This window comes from Benincasa hispida, chromosome 2, assembly GCF_009727055.1.
Source record: "Benincasa hispida cultivar B227 chromosome 2, ASM972705v1, whole genome shotgun sequence".
Classification (NCBI taxonomy): domain Eukaryota; kingdom Viridiplantae; phylum Streptophyta; class Magnoliopsida; order Cucurbitales; family Cucurbitaceae; genus Benincasa; species Benincasa hispida.
The window spans coordinates 54,152,673-54,173,556 of record NC_052350.1 but is presented as its reverse complement, the minus strand read 5'-3'; the positions used below and the strand labels follow the sequence as shown (position 1 = coordinate 54,173,556).

The 20,884-nt window shown below is 35.3% G+C and overlaps 1 protein-coding gene across 1 annotated transcript; it reads left to right on the top strand.

Moving 5' to 3' along the window:
• Positions 1 to 10,479: 10,479 nt before the first annotated feature.
• Positions 10,480 to 19,524, top strand: LOC120070747 (protein translocase subunit SecA 1). Its single transcript, XM_039022623.1, has 5 exons — positions 10,480 to 10,842; positions 10,959 to 11,107; positions 18,046 to 18,207; positions 18,540 to 18,655; positions 19,333 to 19,524. The coding sequence occupies exons 1-5, from the start codon at positions 10,593 to 10,595 to the stop codon at positions 19,358 to 19,360; spliced, it is 705 nt and encodes a 234-aa protein (XP_038878551.1). The 5' UTR covers positions 10,480 to 10,592; the 3' UTR covers positions 19,361 to 19,524.
• Positions 19,525 to 20,884: the final 1,360 nt, after the last annotated feature.

Genomic DNA, 20,884 nt, shown 5'->3' with positions numbered 1-20,884 from the left:
GACGTTCTATGCGATGGAACTAAGCGATCGTGTAGTTGCGGCAGACACTAAACGATGACATGAACCGCTATGTGATGGTATTAAACGATCGTGTAGTTTTACCCGAGAGCTAAACGATTGCACTATGCGATAGACAGAAGACACTAAGTGATCGTGTACCTCAGCTCAACGCAAGGCGATGGTATTAGACGATTGTCTTCAATGTTACAAGATCGGTCTTAGCGAGACTTTGAGGTTGGACTGAAAGCAGCCGGTTCGACGGTTTCCTCGAGGTCCAATCCGGTTCAGCCTCAAAGGGTTTTTGACTGGTCCGATTTAGACTTTGTTGGTCTGGTTCAAGTCTCATCCAGTCCGGTTCAAGATGCTTGGGTTCGGATGGAGCAGTTCGAGCAATTCACAGACGGTTTTTGAAGTTGTTTGTAATAGTTAGGCATCTATTTGCTTGTTTATGCCAAACTAAAACCATATTAGTTAGTATTTAATTGTTTATGCATGTGATGTATGTAATAATTAAATAATTCATGTATGTGCATACAGTATGCCATGTAGATTTAAAACCCAACCATAGCATGTTACATGCATTGAAAGTATGTTATAATTGTTATAAATATATAGTATGCATGTTAGGGTTATATTTAATATAATGGTTATATTAGATATTAAATGCCTTTGTTGAATGTTGTGGAGTTTAGCATGTCTAAAATTTTGTAAGTTGTTATAAAATTGGGTTAGACATTTAAAATCCATAACAAAGAACAGTTGCATGCTCCACTTAGGTTAACAACTAGTTTTAATCATTAAAATAGATTGTTATCTTATAAAATACGGTTACAACTCATATCGGTTCATTAAACCTGTCTAAGGCTAAGGGTACTTAAGTTGACGGTTTACAGAACACCTCCTACCTGGGGATTATGACTGAAAGATTGAGCATTGTTAACTGATTTTATGACTTGCGTGAGCGATGTGAGGTAATAAAATGGTTTATCTCCTAGACATTGTAGGTTAAATCCAATTATAAGGTTATACTTGGATAAATCACTTAGACTTAGGTTGTATAAATTTAGCCGTTATACTAAGTAAAATACCCAAACAAAATAGAACACTTCAGTGGGAGATTAACAATATATTTGTTATATAGTTATTAGCTTCTCACGTCCTCAAGAGTTCATACCGTGAGATCTATGCTCGGCTTCGTGTCGCTTTTACCGCGACTGCTTCATTCAAAAAGTGTTTTGCATGCGTCAATAACAAGGTCAATGAGGGAGGTAGTTCATAGTAAGTGGGTGAAGGAAATGTGTCAACATTGTCCTACAGTCTTCTCCATTACTTTGAACCGTGAGATTCCTATGTTTCACCTATTGTCATTTTTAGGCGACACTAGCTAGTCAGTTAACCGTTAACGCGGGCGATCCCCTCGGAGGGTTGTAACATAGGATTCAGAACAACTCAGGCTTCAGAATAAATGAATAGGTTTCTATTAGTTCCGTCTTGGGTATTGTATTCTATTTTAGAGGCATATTCATACCGTTCTATAAGATCTAAAAATGACGGGTCACACTTACAAGAATTACTAATTGTTAGTAAAGATCTTGACTGAAACGATAACCAAAAGAACTATCGAAATATGAGTTATTCTAGAGATGGTATTTTGGTCAAGAACTGCTTACTTCTATGAAGAGAATTCTCTGACTTACCCATCTTCTTCATGCTCACACAACCCCATTTCCTCATCTTCATTTACTCAAGCATGAGTTGCAAGTCATGTAGCATTCTTCTTTGCATGTTCACCTGCAATAAATAAAGAGATTGGAGTGAATTTGAGGCATGCATTCCATTAGAAAATTTTAGAGAAAATTTTGAGCTGAAGAAGGAGTTCTTGAGGCGTGCTGGTGTAGTGAGCTTCTCTTTGATTTTCTGTTAATGTCAGTTGTTGTTCTTGGCGTCCACAAACTCGTTCTAAAACTCCAAGAGGATGGGGGGGAGATTTTGAGGTGAACAACTATATGTTCATCAAGATCTTGAAGAGTTTCTACAAGGTATGACTATAAACCCTCTTATTTAGATGAGCATGCTTTAGTTTCTCGCCCAAAATTAGTGAATTTGAATACTTATTGATCCTAGTTACTTCCGTTGTATGTTATTACAACCCTTACAAGTCTAACTTTTTTACGTGTTCTGGTATTGTTGATGCTGTTATTGCACCAACACCATTGGACTCCAATGTCCGTCTAACCTTTTGATGGTATTCCTCTCTAGGATCCCACTTTGTATCGGCAACTTGTTGGCAGTCTCATCTACTTAACCATAACAAGTCCAGACATTGCCTATGTAGTCTATGTGGCCAGTCAGTTCATGTCTACTCCTCGCACTATTCGTTTCATTATTGTTCTTCATATTTTTGTGATATGTTAAGGAACCCTAGGACATGGACTTCGGTTCTCTTTTCAGTCTTCCTTAGTTCTCTCCAGCTATACTGAGTTGACTAGGCTTGTGATCCTACTGATCAACGATCCACCACAGTTACTGTTTTTTATTTGGGTGATTCTCTCATCTCTTGGCGAAGTAAGAAACAAATTGTTGTATCTCGCTCTAGCATAGAGTTGGAGTATTGGGCACTTGCACTGCGGGATGTGCTACTTCTGAAGTCAGTTGTAGCTTCGTTGGCTTCTGGTTGATATGGGAGCTCCCCAGGCCTTTGTTACTATTATGTAGTGTGACAATCGTAGTGTTATTCAGATTGCTCATAATGATGTGTTTCATGAACGGACGAAGCATATCGAGATTGACTGTCACTTTGTTCGTCATCATCTTCAAAGCTCCACTCTACATCTTCAAGCCATATCTATAACTAAACAACCAGTTGATATATTCACTAAAGCACTCTCTCCTACACGCTTTGGTCAATTATCTTGCAAACTCAAGTTGGTTTCTACTCTACCACCTTGAGTTCGAGGGGGGATGTTAATTTATTATAAGAATTGATGGGTATTTGTTGTGAGAGTTGTTGGGAGGTTATGACTATTCTTAGATAGTTGTTTAGGTATAAATACTCATGTATTTCACCATTCAAAGAGATAAAAAGAAATATAGTAATATACCAAATATTTTAATATTAGAGGAAGGTCAAAAATAAATTAGTCACATCCATGAAAACCAACCTTAAGATCACATTGTGTACAAACTGCAAACATAGGAGTGTGTTTTTGTGTAGATGATAGATATTTTTTGTTCACAAACTAAGACCCGATTATTTTATAACAATTATTTGTTAGATGTATTACAAGACCTATTTTATGCATTGAACATGTGCAAGACATATATTTTGAATGAAATAAATGTGATGATCAGTTAAATATAGTTGTGCAAGAGTGACTTGAATAGCTATTGTCTACATAAGTATACTTTACATGCTAAATAGATAAAGCTGAAATGAATTAGGGTTCCACGATATTATCATTCAATAATTTGGTTTTATTTTCAAATCTAGTCAATGAAAAATAGCCACATTTTTTTATTATCTTTCTAAAATTTAATAAATTTTTTTGTAATAGCACATGGGTAAAACTATTTTCGTTTGATTCGATTTAAATCTTTAAATTTACCAAATTAAAATAGCAATATTTTTTCTAATAATTTTACTAAATCGAAAAAAGAAGAAGAAAACACTAGATGAATAAATGGTTTGCAAATTGGGGTCAAAGGCGGCTGATTTACAGGACTTAGAAGGGTCAACTTGAAGTGGTCCCGCCATAAGAATTTTTACCTTTCTCCATGTAAAATAAACGTCTGACAAAGTACTAAAAACGTCCAATAGGTTATGCCAACACATTCTTTTTTTCTTTGGCATAATCGTCGTCGTATTCAGGTAGGGAGAAGTACCTCCCGACGAAAACTATTTTCATCGGTATAAATACCATTTTTGCCAATGCAATTTTTTGCGTCGGCATATGTGTTTTCCCAACAAAATACAATTTGCATTGGCAAAAGCATATTTCTAAACAACAAAAATTTTCAATAGATAGATTTCTACTAATGTTTATTTGCGTTGGCATGAGTTGTTTATAATTTTATATATTTTTTGTAACAATTAAATAACCAAATTTTTATTTCCTTAATACCTAATTGTGCACAAACAAAAATTAATCTTAAAAAAAATCAATTAGAGACAAATATAACAAAAGTAAGCTTATATATTTAAAAATAAGATTAATATTCAATACACAAGCTATAAAATTTTACGATAAAAAACTGTGTATACAATTAAATTTGAGCTTTTCTAGTTTTTTACAAATCCCCTACACAAAAAAAGTTTAATCTTCCCTAAGCCAAAATGCCTAAGCCTAAATAAGTGAGATACTAAACCAAACTAAGTAATCATCTCAAAATCTTTCCGCAATCTCCAAAAAATGATCTTTAAGAATTTTACACAAACAACCTGAAGTAGGAAAAACAAATATTATGAGATATTTCTTAAAATCAATAAAGAAAAATGCATAAAAAGATCTTAACAATTACACAAAAACTTAAACAAAATGTTTAAAATGGTTATGAAGAATGATCTCTCTCTCTCAAGCTACAAACATGTCGTCAATGTTCATAATTAAAACATGGACACCACAAACAACCATTTTACTATCTAAAAAGTGATTAAAATGGTTATAATTAAGACGTGAACCCCTCCCCCACGCTACGAGTGTGTTGTAAATCTACTTAAAGAAATACATAAATGGCCTTTAAACCTTCACAACTATTGGATCCCTACAAATAAGTCAAGAACAAAGTTCTTTTAAAGTGCACAATTAGACTTCAAAATAATCTAAAACACAATTACAACAAATACATCCCCTCAAGCTACGAACGTGTCCTAGTTCCACCTAAGCATCATTCAAACCTACAAAGTAGCAACAAATGCATCGAAAGTGTCGAAGTGAATCCCTCCCCCTTAAATCCACCTAAATTTCTTTCAAGACTAAGTCTGTCATTCGATAGTCCTAAAAATATATAACTCAACTCTCAGATCCCTACAAATAAGTCAAGAACAAAGTTTCTTTAAAGTGCACAACTAGACTTCTAGATAATCTAAAGAACAATTATAATATATATCCCCCCATCCCCCCAAGCTACAAACGTGTCCTAGTTCCACCTAAAAGTCATTAAACCTACAAAGTAGCTACCATAATTGCAAGATAGCCACAAAACAAACAAATTTTACAAGAATTCTAGTTTTCCCGAAGCAAAAATATCCTAAAATCCTAGAATTTGTCTCTTAAAACCTACAAACTAGCAAAAGAAAAAAAAAGATTTATGCAAAACTACAAATTTTTCTAAAAAACACACCTAAAACATAGAGAATGTTGAAGCGAAAGTATCCATATTGGCTACATAGCTGCAGGATAGCCACATAATAATGTAACAAGTTCCTAAATCCGTTAAAACACACATATTTGAAGAGTAAACATAAATCTACACATGTATAATATAATATAATGCACATATGCATTTTTTGCGGCTTCGCTTACCCACCCAACTTTCTCTAAAAAATGACTTTCGTGAAACAATTACACTTGACCAACATCTTTACCATTTTTGGTTGTCTATAGTTCAATAAAAAATTATTAGTCAGACATAATATGATAATGAATAAAACAACAATGAACTGATACCATACTAAGAAGTTCCTAAGTGCCACTTTCACTCTCCAACCCAAACTAAAAAGCTCATAAAAAGTTTATAAAAATCACTTTGACTAAAAAAAAAAACCTAAAAAGTTTATAAAAGCCACTTTGACTTTCAAAACCAACTAAAAAACTTCTAAAAAGTGTCTAAGCGACACTTTCACTCTCAAAATAATATAAAAATACCTAAGTGCCACTTTGACTCTCAAAGCAAAACTAAAAAGTTCTCAAGTATCACTTTCACTCTCCAACTCAAACTAAAAAACTCCTAAAAAGTGTCTAAGTGACAACTTACACTTTCAAAATACCTAAAATGTATCTAAGTGATATTTTGACTTTTAAAACAACCTAAAATGTTCCAAAGTGTGACTTTCACTCTCAAACTCAAAGTAAAAAGCTCGAGTCTAAGTGAAACTTTGACTCTTAAAACAACTTTAAAAGTTCCTAGGTGTCATTTTCACTTCCAACCAAAGCTAAAAAGCTCCTAAAACGTGTCTAAGTGATAATTTGACTCTAAAAAAAACCTAAAAAGTTTTTAAAAGTCAATTTAACTCTCAAAACCAACTAAAAAGCTTCTAAAGAGTGTCTAAGAGGTACTCCCACTCTCAAAACAAATTAAAAATGGCTAAGTATCACTTTTGACTCTCAGACCCAAACTAAAATGTTCTCAAGTATCACTTTCACTTTCCAACTCCAACTAAAAAGGTCCTAAAAATGGTTTAAGTGACACTTTGACTTTAAAAAAAAAAAACTTAAAAAGTTATTGTAAGTCACTTTGACTCTCAAAACTTAAAAGCTTCTAAATAGTATCTAAGAGGCACTTTCGCTCTCAAAGCCAAACTAAAAAAACTCTTAAAAAGTGTTCAAATGACACTTTGATTCTTAAAGCAACCTAAAAAGTTCCTAAAAGTATGAATAACAAACATATTATCCAAAGAGACTAGATAATAATTGAAACTCATCTCGTAACTCCATGTCCAAAATAATAGTTTTTGATATGCTTTTTATACACGACATTTTTTATAAACTTTTTGAACTCTAGCAAATGCTTGCGAAGTCCTTCTAGCCACAATCTATAAACAAACTAAGTTCCAACTCACCCTTTTACATTTAGTTAAATAAGTAATTGAGTTTCTCTCTCTAACTTTCTAAATTTTATTTTCTATTTTTTCCATCAATATAAATCACATACTAATGGAATGTCAAAATTCTAACCATCGTCCATATAGTTCAAATCTTTTCACCCCATTTTTTCCCAACTATTTGTGAAAAAAACAATAATGACAAGCTAAGTGTTCAAAATTGATGCTACAAATACAAGTAAGATAGAGAAAAAAGAGTATATTCAACTACAAGTTACTACCTTTAGTTAAACACACTAATGTAATGTAAAAAGCGTGTTCTTTTTTTCATTTCTTTCCTAATGCATTCATTTTAATAATTTGAAAATAACATTTGAAAAAGAGGAGAAAAAGTTGTTAGAAATGAGCTAATGTACCATTTAGAAGTTTCAATTAAGTCTTTATTTTAGTCAATGACACTCTAATACCCCATCATTTAACTTATTTTTTCAAGAAAAATCAATGTTAATCAACAAAAAAAAAAAGCATTATGTTAACACAATTGGTAAACTTACAGCGTGTGATTGTCGGAGTTGGAGGAGCATGCGGTCGCGGGACCTCCAAGCTTGCAAAGAAACAAGTGAATGAGAAAGGAAATGGGGAGAAAGGAAAAGTGGGAATTAGGAAAAAGGGGGAAAGGAAAAATGGGGGGAGAGGAAAATGAGGGAAAAAGGAAAAATAGATTTTTTTAAAAACTTTGGCCGACGCGTTGTGCAGCGAGATAAGTGTCTAGTTGTGTCGACATAAATATGTAAAACAAAACGTAGGTGTTGCTTCATTATGGCCAATGAATCAAAATTACGTCGGAAGAAACCAATCCATGTTGACGAAAACTGATGCGTCGAGAAAAAAAACTTCGAAACAAGTAAAATTCTTGTAGTGTCGTGTGAAGTAACCATTTTTAAACGGAAGGAACAAAAGGGGTAAATTAATACAATCATGAAAGTTTGAGGTTTAAATTGATATCATTATTAGTTTGATGTTTAAATTAATATCATTATCAGTTTAAAGTTTAAATTGATATAATCTCCAAAGTTCAGGTTTAAATTGATATTTGCCCAAAATTAAAAAAAGAATGGGAAGAGTTTGAATTAATTATAAAAAAGAGAAAATGAAATAAATCAAAATTAGACATATAAAAAATAATATACATTAAAGATGGAGAGAAAAAGTTGTTAGTTGAAAAAAAAAAAAGACATCATTGTTTAAAATTATTAGTTGGATCGTGTAAAAAATTATATAAATAAAAATATATAATAATGACACGTTTCACTTATGGAAGCAAGGAGGTGCGGAAGAGTTCACTATGTACTAGAAAAATTTCCCACATCCATAGCTCAACTTTGATGACTACAAACTTCCGTGGCACACACGCTACGATTTAAAATAATTACTATTTTTCTTTTTAAAAAAGATAATTTCTATTTTTTAATCTATAATTTTTGTTGTTGTTAATCTTGGTATTGATTTTTTTAAAACATTTAAAATTTGAATGAGTAAATAATCGACGTAGTTAAATTGTAACGACTCTGGTTTCCTACAGTATTCTAGGATGCTATTTCATACATGCATAGTACGATGTCTTTTAAATCATCAAATTAAAGAGCCAAAATTTTTTATTTAATAATGCTCAAATGAAGGATGGAAAAACATAAATAAATAATAATAAATAACTGAAGCAATTTACCAGTCGGGGTATTTTGCATAATATTGAAAGACGCTAACTTCTAAACCAGAGTTTCAAACATAATACTATATGCGGAAGCAATGAAACGTTCTAATGGCCAGGTCACGGATCTCTCTTGTCATTCGCCAGTTTGTCATAGACAAAAGGGTGAGTATAAAAATATACTCAGTAAGTGGCCCACTACTGACCCCACTCAGTGACCTATTAGTCAATCCATTGGACCAAAAATGCACAACAACATCAAAAACATAGGCATAGGCATAGGCATAGGGGGCGAACCCGAAGACACGCTTTCATAAGTAGTGACTTAAAGGTCACAACATAATTACAAGGGGTGATCCCAAAAAGGAACCTTAATAAATTGGGTGTGGCAAAGGTCAAACATGCGCTGTGCATGGCCAAATGGTTATAGCTACAGGTCCTGAAATCTCATAGAAAACATGAAGTTACAAAATCACTATGATATTTAACATAACATGCCATCTCAGCCATGACTCAAACATTAAACTTTAACACAACGTTCCCTATTTCGCATTAACTGTTTTCAGTCTCACTCATATACTCATACATCAACTCATACGTCAGCCTTAAACTTTTAGCTCAATTTATTATAGTCTCATATACCTAGTCATAACCGTACCACGTCAAACCTTAACATTATATCTTCGCTCTACCTTGTACAGTACTTTAATTTTAATCCCAAATTCATCACAGCAGGAACAATTCAATTCAACTTTATCGAATTCAGCACACACCCATGGCAGATTTCATCACAGTTTCATTATTGAAATAAATATTTTCACAGCAGGCCTAACAACATCCAGGACAATCAGTAGTAAACCCCTTACCTCAAGATAAGGCACTGTCCCAAAAAAAGACCTTACTACTATTGAGAAGTCCCTTCACCGACACACGCTCTTTGAAACCAATAACAAATTAGGCCAAGAATCCCTAAATTGACAATGGGCTGCCAAGAAAAAAACTTACCCTCAACAGACCCTCGGCTGAATTACCGCGAAACACGACAACCGACAATGTTCCGGTGCACAAAACGAACGAGGATACTCTGATGTGCGTTGGGCTTCGACTATCGACGTGTGGCGAATGAAAGCGGCGCGGATGGGCTTCGCGCGCTGGGATTCGGGCGAGAAAACATTGACCGGCGCGAAACAGAGGCTTGCGGCGTGGGACAGAAGTTGATGGCGCGACTGAACCTCGCACGGAACGGACAACGCGGTTTGCGTCGAGTCGAACGGTGGTGGATCGGAAGAAGAGACGACCGACAAAGGCTGGCGCGGTCGATGACGGCGACGGCAACTGAAACAGGGGGTGGCTGGAGGAAGAAGAAGAGAGAAAGGGAAAATGAATTTTTTTTTGAACAAAAAAAATACCTTTGGGACGTTATATAAATACACTAGGGTGTTCGTGGGTAGGGTTGAATTGACTTTTTAGACCCAACTTAATTGTTTGGTTTGTTAATTTCTTAACCTAAATAACCTTTATTAAAAAGTGAATACAACCGAATCATGAAAAATTCGAATTGGATTGGTTCAGGTTATTTATTTAAATTTATGTTCCAAAAAGGAGTAAGATATTAATACGAAAAAAAAATGATTTGATTATTTTTATACGTTGAATTAAGATTTAAATATAATTTCAATTTATATATGAATTTTTCTTTTCAAAATGCTCAAAAACTATTTTTAGGAGTTGTTAGAATAAATTATCTAAAAAAACAAAACTTAAAAAATATAGGGGTCTTTTTAAATATAAAAAATATTTTCAAAATATTTCAAAAAGTTCTAAAAGTACCAATTATCTATGAAACTTTTTACTATAGAAAATAAATATTTTTAGAATTTTTTTATTCATAAGAATTTTTCAATAGGTTAATTATATCAATAAGTTAAAAAAATATAAGTTTGAGTTAATTGAGATTGATTTTGATTATTTTAAGAGAATCAATTAATCAACTCAATCCACACAATTTAAAACTGTATTCGCCCACCTAGCCCGAATATTTGCCGTGATAAATCTCCGGACGGACTAAAACCCTAAATATCAATCGGAAGAAACCGATAATCATAACCCTTTTGTTCCCCCAAAATGCGTTCATCTTCTCGAGCCCTGATCAATTTTTCCAAGAAAAGCACTTGGAACCCAAATTTGTTCTTCCCCTTCTCTTCTTCCGATCACAGTCCTCGTAACTGCGATTTGACTCTGTTACAGTCCCGATCCATCTTCTCCACGACCCAGCTTAATGGTTCGTGGATGGACAAGATCAAGGGAGTCATCACTGGGAAGAAAAGCCCTTCCGATGGAACCGACATCAGCTCCGAGTCCTTTACTCTCCTCCGTACGCCTCATTTCCTATCCCCTGCAGTTGCATTTCTTCAATTGCACGTTTTTATTCATAAACACGGTGACAAATTGGGCAAAATTAGTTTACTGGTATCTATTTGTTTTTCTCAGGGTTTGCTGATGAGTTGAAAAATGCCCGAAGAGTGGGAGCATTTAAGCAATATATAGTGGGAAGAAGTAGTGAAGCAACTTTTGCAGATGCTTTTGAGAAGCAGGAAGCAATTATTCGCTATTTGGGAGGTTTTGATCCTACTGGAGAGGTTGGTTTATTTTTATTTTTCTTCAATTTGTTTTGTAATGAATTGCTTATTTGTTTGAGTTATTGCGTGGAAGTCATTTTGTCTGCTCGTAAAGTAGTCGTACCGTCCATGTTTGGAGTATTTTAATATTTACTATCATCCTCACAGGTAAAGTCGAAAACAAGCGAAGAGAAAGGACATGAGATTAGTTAGTTTAGGAGAAATTTTGGATTGTGCAACTGCTGAACAATTTCACCTGCCTTTTGTTTTTTCGCGGATTCAAAACATCTGAATGGGGTCTCCGTTTTCAGTTTTCTAGCACATACTGTTTTTCTTCTCTCCAAGGTCCCGTTACCGAGAAAAAAACTCTGTATTTTCTTTTTGCATGAAACAAAATTTCATTAATTCAATGAAGTATATAGGAAAAGGGAATAAAAGCTTTCACTTAGCGTAATGTGGTCTACCAAAAAGACCTCCATCTAGCACAAATATCTATTAAAGAATAAATTACATAGCATATTGTTGAACAGTCCAAGAAGCCACCTGGAAAAAAATATGACTGATAATAAGGTAAAGGTAGTTTCTCTCTGTTTCACCAAAAATTTGATGGGTTCTCTCCATCCAAGTGTTTCATAAGAAGTTACTGATGACGATCTTTGGTCTTTGGTGAAGTTTCATGTTTCTCTTTAGGCATTGTTTGCGAATTCTTTGTGATTATGTGCTAGGGAACATTATTCTTAGATGGAGCTCCTTTCTTAAAGGGTCTTTTGTAGGTTGGATTTCTAGTATGCCCTTGTATTCTTTCTCAATAAAAAGAGTTATTTTTATATACGAAAAAAGTTTGTGTAACTTTTTGTGGGAAGGGAAGGAAGAAGGAAAAGGATTGCACTTGGTTAGGTGAGAGGTCATTGAGAGGTCAGTTGCCTTGGAGGGTTTAGAGATTGGGAATTTAAGGTTCCATTATAAAGCTTTATTAGCCAAATGGTTGTCGCAATTCTTCCTTGAGACTAATTCTCTTTAGGATTGGATCATTGCTGGTAAGTTTGGGCCTCATTCTTTTGAATGGTTGTCACATGGAGATGGGGTTAAAGGTACATATCGAAACTTATGGAAAGGTATTCCTAAGGAGTTCTCCTTTTTCTCTCATTTGGTCTGTTGTGTGGTGTGGGAGGGTAAGGATGCTTACGTTTAGGAAGATCAGTGGGTGGGTGATACATCCTTTTGCTTGTTGTTTCCGCATTCTCTTTCACTTATCTTCCTATAAAAATCTTGTGGTGTTCGATTTTTTAGTTTGGTCAAGAGCTCCTTATCCTTTTCGTTTGGTTTTTGTTGCTCTTTCCCCCATTGGTAAGCAAGAGATGTGGTTTCCCTTTTGAACTTGCTTGAGGGGGTTGTCTTTAGATGGGGGAGAAAGAATATTAGGGTGTGGAGTCCCAATCCTTCTGAGAATTCCTCGTGTAACTCTTTCTTTCATAGTCATCTTGATCTTTCTCCCTTAGGTAAGTCAGTTTTTTCTCCTCTCTAGAGGATTAAGATTCCTAGGAAAGTTAAGTTCTTTGTCTGACAAGTTTTACATGGAAGAACTAACATTTTGGATCAGCTTGTGTGGAAGATTTCATCGTCAGTTCATTTTGCAGTATTTCGCGTTAAAAGGCGGAGGAAGACTTGGATCACATTCTTTGAAGTTGTGAGTTCATAAGAGCTGTTTGGCTTGACTTCCTTCAGACGTTTGGTTTCTTGCCGGCTTGTCACATAGATACTTATGATATGATCAGAGAGCTCTTCCTCCATCCGTCCTTGTGTGAGAAGGATCGTTTTCTTTGGCTTTTGGGGTGTGTGCTATTCGGTGGGATCTTGGGGAGAGAGAGGAGTAATAGAGTGTTTAGAGGGTTGGAAAGGGACTCTAGTGATGTTTGGTTTCTTGTAAGATGTCAACGTTTCCCTCCGAGCTTCATTTCGAAGATCTTTTGTAATTATTCTATAGGTTTTTTTTTTTAATAGGAAACAAATATGTATATTTTGTAAAAAAATAAAAAAACAACATAGAACAACCTAATGGCAGGGGTTGAAGACGACCCTCCCCTCCCTCCCTCCTTCTCCTCCCTCCCCCTCCCAAGAAGATTACTGAATAATACCCTTCCAATTCTTAAACATCATGGAAAGATTGTAGTTACAAAAGAATTTGATGTAATTTGTACACCACCCAGATGTTGTATGTTGAACCACCATCCAAAAAGAAATAAAAGGAGTACACTTATATTCAAAAGTTCAGCTGTTTCTTTCCTTCCAATTTCACCATAAGAGTGAACAAGTGGCGCATCTCCATAAGATTTTACCTTTGCCACTATAGGCAAAGCTATCAAGGCCTTCAAGCATCCAATTGTTCATTTTGTTAGGAAGGCAACAGGCAATCTCGAAGGTGACGAACAAGCGGGTCCATCCCTTACTAACAAACTCACAATGGAGGAATAAATGATCTGGAGTTTCTTCATCTTTCAGACACAAGCAGTAGGGCAGAGGGAAGCATTCTTAAGTTTCCTTTGGAGCTTATCCTGTGTATTTAAATTCCTGTAGGCTAGGGACCAAAGAAAGAACTTGACCTTTTTGGGGATTTGAGTGTCCGCACAAGTTTCACAACGGGAAGGCAGAAGGAGATGTCTTCTTAGTGCTGTTCAAAAAGGCAGATTTCATAGTAAACATCCAGGAGGCATCTAAACTCCACTTGATACAGTCAGGGCTATCAAGAGGTGTCCAGGAGCTTTTTGACCTCCATGATAGCCACCATATCGCCCATCTCTCAGTCAAAAACCCCTCTTCTAAGGCCCAAGTTCCAAGATTGGCTAGAGGCCCACCAACAATCAGCAGTCACAACTTCCTTTTTAAGAGAGAATGTATAAATATCAGGGAAATTCGAGTTGAGGGTCACACCATCTATCCTCCCAAAATCTAATCATTTTCCCATTTCCTATAATAAACTCGGTGAATTTAAAAAATTGTTCCTTATGTTTCAAAATGGTAGCCCAAATTCTAGGCTTCCTTCCCTTCTGCAGTAACTTGGAAGTCCACCCGAGATTATCAACCCCATAAATAGCGTCAACGATGCACCTCCAAAGTGCATTTTCTTCCCAACTATATCTCTAGAGCCATTTCATTAGGAGAGTCGTATTCTTTTGACGGAGGGAGCCAATACCAAGACTGCCAAAAACAGTGGGGGAAGAGGCCGAACTCCAGTTCACAAGGTGGGAGGTAGGCTTACACTGCCTTCCATCCAAACAAAGTCTCTGATGATTTTTTCCAAGCGATTTGTAATAGTGACTGGAGCCTGCAAGGAGGAGAAAAATGAACAAGGGAAAGCGTTGAGTACTGATTGAGAGAGATCTCTCTCCATTTATCCACCTTCATTCTAAACTTCTCCTCTAAGAGTTTTCCAAGCTTCCATAGCAAAGTGTTTCCCTCTACCTAGATTATTAAACGGTAAAGTCTCGATCTTGCACCCAAACTTAGTGGCATAAGACTTCACCTTCCCATTGTCAAGGTTTATACCTATGATAGTAGTTTTAGATTTATTCAGAGACAAGCCTGAGCCTAAAAGAAAATATTGATAACAATCCACCAAGTCTCCAAATTACCATGCTCCCAAGAGCAGAAGAAGAGTAGGGTATCATCAACATACTGGAGGTAGGTTAAATCATAGGTCATATTATCAAAGGAAAAACCTCTAAGAACCTTCCTTTCATTGCAAAAGTGGAGGAAACAGCTGAGGGAATCTCCCACAATTGTGAAGAGAAAAGGGGCAAGGGGATCCCCTTGCCTTAAACCCCTCTTGGCAAAGATCTTTCCACGCAACCATTGATAATGATAGAGAAATTAACCGAGGAGAGGCAGCCCCAAATCCACTTTCTCCACCTATTACTAAAACCTTTAAGCTTCAGGGTTGCATCAAGAAAGGTCCAGTCAACCTTATCATAAGCTTTCTCGAGATCGAGCTTTAGCAAAACCCCTTTCTTCCCAGACGTCTGCCATTCTTCCAGACTCAGAGGTAGTTAAGATAGCATCCAAAATTTGGTGCCCCTGCACAAAGGCGGCCTGAGAGTTATGCACAATTGAAGGGAGAACTTTCTTAAGTCTGTTTGCAAGAACGTTAGAGATAATCTTATAAAGAGAAGTAACCAGGCTTAATTGGTCTGAAGTCACACACTCTGGATACTTTTTTTTTTTTTTTTGGGAATAAGACAAATGTAGGTCTTATTGCATCTCTTGTTGATAATACCGTTTGTAAAGAAACTCTTGGAACACCCCTACTAAATCAGATTTTAATATGTTCCATAATTTTTTATAAAAGTCTCCTGTCATACTATCAGTGCCAGGAAACTTGAGGTTTCCCATATCAAAGATTGCATCTCTGATGTCCTTTTCCTTAAATGGGGAATGAAGGGAAGAGGAGTCAAGAGGGTATAAAGCTTTCCAGTTGAGACCTTCAAAGGTAAAGGGTTGGAGGACTTTATTCTCATAAAGGGTTTTATAAAGGCCTAGGATTTCTTCCACTATCTCGCAACATTGAAAAGAATTCTATCTTCACTGTTTTCAAGAGCTGAAATAATTTGCTTACTTTTTCAAGCAGAAACCCACCAGTGGAAGAAATTGGAATTCTCCTCCCCCTCCTGGAGCAATTGAATTTTACTTTTTTGGGCCAACATTGCTATTTAATAATCACATCCAAAAGGGCAGTCTTGCAATCATCCCTTTTCCTAACAGCTGCATCAGTAAGGGCACCAGAATCTCCTACAGATCTAGTGATTTAATCTTCTTGACCAACTCTTTCTTCTGAAAAATAACATTCCCATATACCTCTTTATTCCACTCTTTCAAGACTATCTTCAGCCTCTTGAGCTTTTCCATAAAAGAAAAGTTCGAGGGGTACCTCGTAGCTGTTCCACCACCCCTCAAGGTTCTTGACAAACAAGTGATGATCAAGCCATGCATTTTCAAATTTGAAAGAGTTGGGCCCCACAACTGTTTACCTAAAGTAAGTAAGATAGGGAAGTGATCTGAGGTTCCTCTCGGGAATCTTTCTTTCAGCCTTGACTTCTCTAGAGAACGCAATCCAAGGCTTGGAAAGCAAAAAGCAGTCGATTTTGGAAGCCGCCGATCTTAGCCTAGATTTGGACCAAGAGAGATCTGTTCCGAAGGGGAACATCAACGAAATCCAACTCCTCAATAAGGTTATGATAGACATCCCATATTTAGAAAGTATGAAAGAAGAGCTAATAAGAAGATTGGGGAGAAGGGTACAAATGTGAATGTGGGAGAGAATAAAATTAGTTAGAATTGGGGCCACCAAAGAGGGATCAAATCTATAACAAATTTTGTTAGTAGGGGGGTGGCTGTTTGTTTTAAAAATAAGAGGTAGAAGCAAGGGGGGAGGAGGTCTCAGCTTCCTAGGCTACTTTGAGCCAAAATAGTAAATACATAATCGAGACTCATCAGGTTACTAAACTGATTCATGCTTCTTGTAGAGCTACCCCCCGAGCTTTTCTCACTACTCCATCTGACTATATTGAAATCTCCTCCGATACTCCAACAATCTCTACAGCGAGCATTCAGATCCAAAAGCTCTTTCCAAAATTGCTCTATTTCTGGATGTGAAAGGGCCATAAACACCTGTAATCCATCCAGCAAAATCAGCATCGAATCAACAGTAACTAGATCTTCCTTCCACATGACCAACAAACTTCCCCCCCTCCCCCCCCCCCCCCCCCCCCCACCCCCCCCCCCCCCACCCCCCCCCCCCCCCCCCCCCCCCCCCCCCCCCCCTACCCCCGCCCCCCCCCCCCCCCCCCCCCCCCCCCCCCCCCCCCCCCCCCCCCCGAAGGTCCGCCAGGAATCAAGAGACACCCACCCAATATGACGACTACTCCACACAGATTTCACCAGCTTTCTATGAACATTACTAACCTTGGACTCTTGTAAAATGACAACTTCAGGGTTGAACTTCACCGGTAAGTCTTTCACCAGTGCTCTTTTGGGGCAAGCATTGAGACCCCTCACATTCCATGAGAGAATTAACATGGAGAAACGTCAGTTCCTTGAGACCTAGAGTCTATGGCTGCAACCGCTTCCTTGATCAAAGCTTTTACTTTCCTGATAAGTTTTGTGTGAGGTCACCCTTTTCCTACCCTTCTTTTACTTCCCTTGTAATTATTCTATATGTTCTATTTTGCATAGTTGGGCCCCATTCTTTTAATTGGGTTCCTATTTTGTGGGTTTTTTTTTTTTTGGTATGCTTGTGTATTGTATCATTTGTCTCAATGAAAGTTGTAAAAAAAGAAAAAGAAAATCACATAGGGGTTCATTAGGGATCTGAGGGTCTATGTGAAGCAATTTTGAAGACTTTTTCTCTTTGGTTATTTTGTTTTGTTTAAGATGATTAGGGTTACATTTTACACTCCTTTGCTTTTGCCTAATGGTTTTTTTCTTCTCCAGACATTTCTTTTGTATTTTTCTTTCTTTTGTTATCCATCTCACTCCTTTTCGGAGTTTGTATCCTTTGAGGAAAAGGTGTTTTTCTCCGGACATTTCTTTTGTTCCTACTTGGCTACAATTTGAGGTACTTGGACCTCCCTTCTTGAGATCTCTCTCAAGCCCTAATTCACTTGCCAAAATATCGCATGTCTTCTCTTTTCTCTCTCACAATATTGATAACCAAACTTCACTAATAAACTCCTCCACTAATTCCTAACATACCCTTAATAACTACAAATATCTCCATTTCGATCCTACTAGCATTCCTATAAAAAACTAGCTAGGTTCCTTTTACTTCTTTCATTTACTTAAAAGAACAAATAAATGTGTCCTGCATTCTGCATTCTCTAATCTTTATTTATTTCCAACAGTTTCCATATTAGTTTGCACTTCTGGATAAGTTCTCTGATTGTGATCTGAGGCTTCCTGATCTTTAGAACATCCAAACCAGCCAAAAGCAAGAAGCAGCAAAAAAATGTAACTGTACGATCGCTGATGTTGAGAATGTGCTGGCGAAGTTTATGTGGGCTAAGCAAGCACAAACGAAGATCGAGAAGTTAAAGGCAGAAGGAAAACCTTTGCCGACGAGCATTGCTGAGGTAGAAATTTAAATGTAGTTTCCATTGTTAAAAACTGAAGTTTCGTGTTATGATTACTTTGTCTAGCCAAAAAAGTTGTATTTATTTTATGGATTCATTTCAAAATTCTGTCTTTTTTCTTTCTTTCTTTTTTTTTTTTACTACTGGCTAAGACTCTGTTCCTTCTGATTTTCTACCCCTGTGAGGACTGGGGGAGAAGGGCTTGGAGCTTCTTTTTGCCTGCCTCTGCTTCCTGCATACTCTTATATTTTTATAAATATATTTGTTTTTTTTCCCAAAAAAATGTGACAATACTCAACTAATGATATTTTTTTACATACCATGTTTATTAGGTCCAGAAACTGGTGGGTTCAAATCCATTGGATCTTGCTAGGTCAAATTTGGCTAAGAGTGGCCAGATGAGCCGGAATGCTCTCTGTCCTTGCGGTTCAAAGAAGAGATATAAACGGTATTTAATTTAGAACCCGTACCACTCTTCCGTTGCTTATTTACTGAATTATAGTAGTACATAAAATGTTTTTTTTGTTGAACTAGCTAGTAATCCTCAATTCATAGCTAAAAACAAATCAAAACCAGAAAGGGTTGAATCTGTTGGCGAGTAATTTGTGATTATCAAATATACCCAAGAGTTGCTATGCTTTAGATGGGTACATGTTAGCATAGAATTTTCGTTGTTTCATGAGAAACTAATCTCAGGAATGTTAATTATTGGCTAAATTGCAAATTTGGTCCTTATAATTTATAAAAAGTTAGAATTTAGTCCGTATGATTTATAAGAATTTAGTCCCAATAGTTTGATAAAACATTCATAAATAGTCCCTTCTGTAGGGACTATTTATGAAAATTTTGTCAAACCTTAGGGATTATTTATGAGGTTTTATCAAACTGTAGGAAGTAAATTCTAACTTTTAAAACTATAGGGACTAAATAAATTCTAACTCTCTTCGAATGATAGGGATTAAGTTTGCAATTTCAATTATTTTTCCTCATATTAGCTTCCTTGACTGAAATTTTTATTTATGGAAATGATCCCTTTCATATTATTTTTATTCTGTTTTCCAAAGCTCGTTAAATATTTGGTTGAAAGATGTTTGATTAGTTGCAATTGTTTTTGTTGTTTTGAAGGTGCTGCGGGAAGGATCAAACTGTATAAGAAGAGAACTTGCATGTGCCTTTATTTTCTTAGCATGAATAATTGACAATGTATAAGAAATCTGTTGGTCTTTTCTGGTTTCAGGATTTTGATATGTTGAGATTCTTTTTTCAGTGGCTGGATGACTTTTCTTTAATGCATCAAATCCACTTCTTTTATTAAAAGGGGATCTTCCAAATTGTTTTAGATGAGAAAAATTGCTAAAAATATTTACAAATATAGCAAGATGTTATAGAGTATCATGCTTTACTATATTTATAATTATTTTGGTTTATTTTATTATATTTGAAAACAGCCCAACAAAAATACTCTTACCATTCAGTATTGATATTTAAAGCAATTACAGGGCAAAAGAAAAGATTCACCAGAAGTACAGTTAAAATAGAAAAGAAAATACGTGAAATTACTGAGGTGAAAACTATCCATCCTAACATCCCCTCAAGTGAGCATTTTCCAACCGTTGAAGCGAGTGGTTAACTTAGTATGGGATTGCCACATCTTTCTAAATTAGGTTAAATTGTAAATTTGATTCTTATAATTTTGTGAAAGTTAGAATTTAATTTTTATAGTTTGATAAAACTTCATAAATGATATCTATGGTTTGATAAAATCATAAAGACTATTTATGAGAGCATTGTGAAATTCTAGAGATTAAATTTAAATCCTAAAAAATAAAATAGGTATTTAAAATCTATTAAACTTTGGCCTTAAATATTAGAAAACCCTTGTAGAAGGTAGAAAACAAACATATGAAACTTTAGTTAGTGGAATTAGTATCATTATGCTTCATTTCAAAAACCAAAAGTTAAAATTGAAATCATCAAAGGAGAGCCTTAGTTTTTGTTTAATAGTTTTTGAAAATGCTTATAATAACCAATAGTTTTTGAAAATGCTTATAATAACCACTTTCATTTATGTATTTATTTCTTTTTAAAAATGCTTTTAGAAAATTTAAGTCAAAATTTGTATATTAAAAAATTTATAGTTTTTTTAAATGTGAAAAAAAAAAAAACATAATAAAAAGCTAAAGATTAATTTTTATTAAACTTTCTTACTCATGAGATTAATTCCTATGTGCCTTACAGAAATGGGAAGTGGGAACCAAATAGCTAAAGTAATTGCATAAAGCTTCAACCACTTACAATTTACACTAATAGTTATGATTTGGATAAGGGCAAACAGCTTTTTAATATTTTAATCTCCACTTTGTTAACCCACTTTAAAAATTTCTTCAATTGTTGAATCCAATTCTACACCCTCTTCACTAGACAGATTCTTAATGCCTTGGCACCAAACATTATTTTTAAACTATAAAATTATTGATGTATTTGACTACATATGAGTCAAGTTTGAAGTTAAATATTTTTTTAATCTCTTAGGAAGAAAATTTTGGATTGTTTTTTAATATAGAAAAATAAACCAATTTATTTATAAATATAGTAAAATGTTATTGTCTATCACTTATTTTTGGATTGTTTTCAAATATAGAAAAATAAACCAGCTTATTTACAAATATAGCAAAAT